The 5,885-nt window shown below is 29.4% G+C and overlaps 1 protein-coding gene across 1 annotated transcript in view; it reads left to right on the plus strand.

The window, feature by feature from the left end:
• LOC107659070 (phosphatidylserine synthase 1-like) overlaps positions 1 to 5,885 on the plus strand; it is a 22,003-nt gene that overhangs the window by 8,025 nt on the left and 8,093 nt on the right. The window contains exons 8-10 of the mRNA XM_016447883.1: positions 2,585 to 2,697; positions 3,760 to 3,825; positions 5,230 to 5,329. Coding sequence (XP_016303369.1) covers positions 2,585 to 2,697; positions 3,760 to 3,825; positions 5,230 to 5,329 — 279 coding nt within the window. The remainder of the gene's footprint in view (positions 1 to 2,584; positions 2,698 to 3,759; positions 3,826 to 5,229; positions 5,330 to 5,885) is intronic.

Consider the following 5,885-nt stretch of genomic DNA (forward strand, 5'->3'; position numbering starts at 1 on the left):
GGAAAGAGTTCAAGTTTACTGAATCTAGAAAAATTAAAACAGAAATCATGGAATTTGGGAAGAAGTGAATTGAACTGAAGTTGATTTAGTTTTGGTTCAAAACCTAGTTAGTTTAGCAATCCCAGAATACACTGTGAAAAACAAAACAATAATTAAAAATGGAGGACGAAGTTTTTTTTACATATTGAGTCGGTCTCTAAATTATATACTGAGAAATATTAATAAATATATTTAATCAAATACCAATTTATCAGTGTTTCTCATTTCGTCTTTTAATTTGTTTTTGCGTCTTGCTGAAAATTATATATATTTTAATTTAATTTAATTTAATTTTGTCTCCAAATTACATGGTGAGAAATATTGATAAATATAATCAAATACCAATTTGTCAATATTTCTCACCTGGTCCTTCACCATCATCATTTTTTTTAAGTCTGTCTCCAAATTATATAGTTATAAATATAATTAATTAGGTAACACTTTGCGATAAGTTTCCATTTGTTAACATTAGTTAACATGAACTAACAATGAAAAATACTTCTAAAGCATTTAGTAATCTTAGTTAATGTTAATTTCAACATTTACTAAATAAATGATTAAAATCAAAAGCTGTTTATATTTTTTAATGGACAGTTAACAGTGTTAACAGAGATGAATAAATACTGTAACACATGTACTGCTCATTGCTAGTTAATGTTAGTTAGTGCGTTGACTATCATCAATAGAACCTTATTATAAATTGTTACTATTAATTAAATGACAGGTAATATAGTTTATTAATCCAGTTATTAATTATAATTAATCCAATTAATCAGATACCACAATATAAAACTGCTTAAGCTAACTGTTTCAGTCTTTATTAGTCAGTGATTTTTTTTATTGTCCGCATCGAAGATAACTAGTTTAACCAGCTTTAACTAGTTCAGAAATGTGGGTCACATGAGTTCTCCTGAGAGACCGAAGCTCCGCCCCCCGAGCCGTTCTCTGTTGTGTGAGAGGAGGCCGGGCTCTTCTCTTCGCTCCCTACTGAGGGCCCTTTAAAGTGTGATTAAATGTCTTTGAGATGGGAATCGGAGGATTTTAAGTAGGTCAGGTTATAAAAACAGAACGACAGAATTTAATACTTGTATGATGTGCAAAATATGAAGGTTTTATATCAGATTTTCTGAATCTCAGCTGCTTATGGTTGCAAAATGTGAACTATATTATTTGATAAATGCAGCTATAAGGCTGGAAGATGTTAATATAATAATATAAATATACATAATCATGATTCTCTGGAGATCTGTGTACTGTAAAAACCTCTGTACAAATGAAATTTGTAGGTGTAAATATTTAAGGTTTAAATCATTTCAAAAACATTTTCGTTACTTGGAATAAAAGAATTGTTAACTTCATTTAACATTTTATTTCAGCTAGTTTCCAAGACAACAATTGTCTTTTTTTTTTTTTTTTTTTTTTTTTATGTACTGATCTGTGTACTGTAAAAACCTCTGTACAAATGAAATTTGTAGGTGTAAATATTTAAGGTTTAAATCATTTCAAAAACATTTTCGTTACTTGGAATAAAAGAATTGTTAACTTCATTTAACATTTTATTTCAGCTAGTTTCCAAGACAACAATTGTCTTTTTTTTTTTTTTTTTTTTACTTGATGTACTAAAATAACTAAAACTGAAATAAAAATAATAAAAACAACAAAAACTAATAAAAATGGAAAACAAAAACAAGTAAATTACTAAAACTTTAACTAAAATTAGCTTGAAAGCAGAAAAAATAAGATCTATTAATCTATTAAAAATATTAAAATCTATTAAGTCTATTCAAAATAAAATCTAAAAATAGAATATTAACATACATTGTTTTTAAATTATACTAAAATAACACTGGTTGAAATTGTAATCAATGATTAAATTGTTACAGTTTTTTCAAATTCAGTTGATTATTAAAGTTGAAATGTTTAAATGTATTAAAGTTTTGAATCATTTCAAAAACATTTTCGCTACTTCAAATAAAAGAATTGTTAGCTTCAGTTGAAATATAAAATCTTATTTTATTTCAGCTAGTTTCCAAGACAACAATTGTGTGTTTTTTTTTTAGTTTAACTTGATGTACTAAAATAACTAAAACTGAAATAAAAATAATAAAAACATATTTAAAAACGAATAAAATGGAAAACAACTAAATTACTGAAACTTTAAGTAAAATTAAACCAATAACTAATTTAACTCAAATTTGCTTGAAAGCAGAAAAAAAATGAATATTGCTTGAAAGCAGAAAAAAATAAGATCTGATTTAGAATATTAACATTAAGTGATACTAAAATAACAGTGGTTGAAATTGTAATATTGATTATTAAAGTTTAATCAAAGCATTAAAGCAGTATTATTAATGCTGAATGCTAGATTTTTTCAATATTTGTAATGTACGAATGCAATCGAATCTATTAACAGATGAATTCAAATGAATTCCTTACTGAGTTAAACTTGATCAGATCTCAGTTTTGTCCCAGTTCTTCAGGATCAGTTTAGCTGGCTTTCGTTTGTGGTGTTGCTTGATTGGTTTATTTTGCTCTCTGACTGAAGCTGACGGAGCTGAACACGTTCTTCCTGAAGCACATCTTCGTGTTCCCAGCATGCCACGCTCTCAGCTGGTGCCGGATCCTGTTCATCGGGATCATCACGGCTCCTACTGTACGGTACGTGAAGAACACACAGTCTGATGCATTTTAGAGGAAAACCAGCAAATTATTATTATTATCAATATTTAAAACAGTTGAGTATAATTTTTTCAGGATTCTTTGATGTATGGAAAGATCCAAAGATCAGCATTTATCTGAAATAGAAATCTTTTGAAACATTATAAACATCTTTATCATCACGTTTGATCAATTTAAAGCATCCTTGCTAAATAAAAGTAAAGTCTGATGCATTTTAGAGGAAAACCAGCAAAGATGTCAGATGGGACTTGATTTTTATTCACTGGAAATTGATAAAAATGGCAAAAAGAAAAGGGTTTGTGAGCTGATGAAAAGCTAATAATTAAATACATTTTAAAAATGTAAAATTAAAATTGATTAAAAATGTAAATAAAAAAATTATATAAATACAATAAAATAAAAATGTAATGCCATGAAACCTGATTCATTAAATTAAAAAAATTGTACAATTAAAATTTATTAAAAAGTAACATATAAATTGATAAAAATTTAAATGATATTAATATAAAAACAAGTGAATAAACATGATGCCCGCACACCAGAATTAATTAAATCATAATGTAAAATTAAAATGGATTAAAAATGTAACACAAAAATGTTTAAAATTAAAATAAATAATATTAATGTAAAAACAGTCCAATAAAAATGTAACCTGAATAATTTTAATATGAAAACGATCAAATAAAAATGTAATGCCCACACACCTGAATCATTAATTGAATCATAAAAACGTGAACATTTTTGTTTTGTTTTTGTTTTTGTGGTGATGTAAGCTTGAGCAGTGTGCAGGATTTATATGTATTTATATGCATTTTTAAAATTAAAAGTCAAAATAAAACACTTACTAAAACATATTATTTGTTTACTTGCATGTCATGTGACCATTAAATAATATCAGAGAAATGTAAACATGTGTTGTTAAATTATTGAAATGTTGACTCAATCTCTGGGGGTCTTAAACATTGATCTAGAACATTATTTTTTGAAATGTGGAATAACATGCCCTGTTGAACTGTGTATGATTAATGATCTGCTCTACAGGCAGTATTACGCGTACCTGACGGACACACAGTGCAAACGGGTCGGGACTCAGTGCTGGGTGTTCGGGTGAGTCACAGTGAAGGCTCTGGTGTAATCTGGAGCGGGTCGTCAGTCATGCATGTGCTTGAGGTCATGCATGTGCTGCTGCAGGTCAAACGCTGAACCACAAACCCGCATGAAAGCTGGTGTTCCACTGCAGCGCGCCGGTGGGCTTCACTGCTTTATTGTCATTTGCTTTATCTCAGATATGACCTAGATGTAGCGCAGATTGAGTTATCTTGTGCCAGACATCTAGGTTAAATCATCTAGACTTTATCTAACATCCTCTGGCTTTATGTTGCACAATTAACATCCAGTAGAAAGCAAAGCTGCACGATGTGTAGAAGTAGAAATCGACATTGCTTAGTGCGATAGTCAAATCAAGCAGTCTGTGATTTAATTACTTAAATAAATATATGCACTACCGTTTTCACTCGGATGAAGAAAATCATGATGATTATTTTATATATATATATATATATATATATATATATATATATATATAAATCATTCTAATATGCTGATTTGCTGCTCAAAAAACATTTATTATTATTATTATTATTATCAATATTTAAAACAGTTGAGTATAATTTTTTCAGGATTCTTTGATGTATGGAAAGATCCAAAGATCAGCATTTATCTGAAATAGAAATCTTTTGAAACATTATAAACATCTTTATCATCACGTTTGATCAATTTAAAGCATCCTTGCTAAATAAAAGTAATAATTTCTATAAATTATTTCCAAAAAAAAAAATGATACTGACTCCAAGCTTTTGAATGGTAGAGTGTATGATGTTACAAAAGCTTTTTGTCATCTAACTTCCTTTGGCTTTATGTTGCACAATTAATGTTCAGTAGAAAGGGTCGTGCAATATATTGAAATTAAATTGATATTGCACAGTGTGATTTAATTTAATACATTTATGCACTACTGGTTTCACTCTGAAACCTGTCAAAATAAAAGCTTGATGGTTTAGAGTTTAAAAATGAAGAAATCTAATTTTTTTAACAGTAAAATAAATTTATTTTTATTGCTCTTTTTATTTTACAATATTTCTACAATATATTTAGTTTTTGCTTAATATTTTTGTTTCATAATAATCACAATAAAATCATGATGTTTATTATTATTTTATAGTATTTTATTATTTTATAATCATGTGAAGCCCTGAAAGATTTCACCTTAAAAAAAAATTAAAAAAAATAAAAATCAGATTAGAAAGTAATTTCTCAGCCTTTTTAAAATTATTATTTTTTTAATGCAGATGCACTCTGCGACAAATTCACACCACTAACTCTGGAACGATTTATTCTAAAGCTATTCCAGTCATCTGGTGAAATTTCAATGCAATATATGTCGCAGAAAACAAAATATGGCACTGTCAGTGTTTTCCAAAATGATGCCAAACTCTGTTTTCTGTCCTGCAGGGCGATCGCTTTCCTGGAGGCGCTGGCCTGCATTAAATTTGGACAGGACTTGTTTTCCAAGACGCAGGTTCTCTATGTGATTTTGTGGCTCGTGTGTTTGGTGAGTTCCTGTGGTTTTTCTTCACTTACAGATAGAGCTGTGCAATTCATCGAAATACAGTTTCGATTTTGATTTCGGCCTCCAGCGATTATGAAAATACAATAATCGGGATAAAACGATTATTGCACGCCTTTCCAGCGGTACGCTTTCGCTCCTCCATAAAAGCCCAATTTCACGTGTAAATCAGTAAAATCATTTTGCGTGACTTTCACAAAATGGGACGTGCTTGATTTATTAAAGCTGATTAGATTTATTCATGTTTTTAAAAGCACGAAAGAGAACTATCGCTGTTGCTCAGGAGGATTTCTGTGCGTGCGACGGAACAGAACACGGACATGTAAAGTCAACTTTTAGCTTAAGGTGCGCGCCTAAATGGTCAAATACACGCAAAAATGTGTCAAATGTGGCACTTGGTGATTATTAATCACATAAACCCTCATCGGTTATGTAATAAGTGAACGTAAACAGTTGAGAATGAAAATACGTGCTTAACAGTAAATTGGATCCATGTAGCTCTTAAAGTGACAGCAGCCTAATATTCCTGCTGCTGACTGTG

This window comes from Sinocyclocheilus anshuiensis, unplaced genomic scaffold (assembly GCF_001515605.1).
Source record: "Sinocyclocheilus anshuiensis isolate Anshui unplaced genomic scaffold, SAMN03320099.WGS_v1.1 scaffold411, whole genome shotgun sequence".
Lineage (NCBI taxonomy): Eukaryota > Metazoa > Chordata > Actinopteri > Cypriniformes > Cyprinidae > Sinocyclocheilus > Sinocyclocheilus anshuiensis.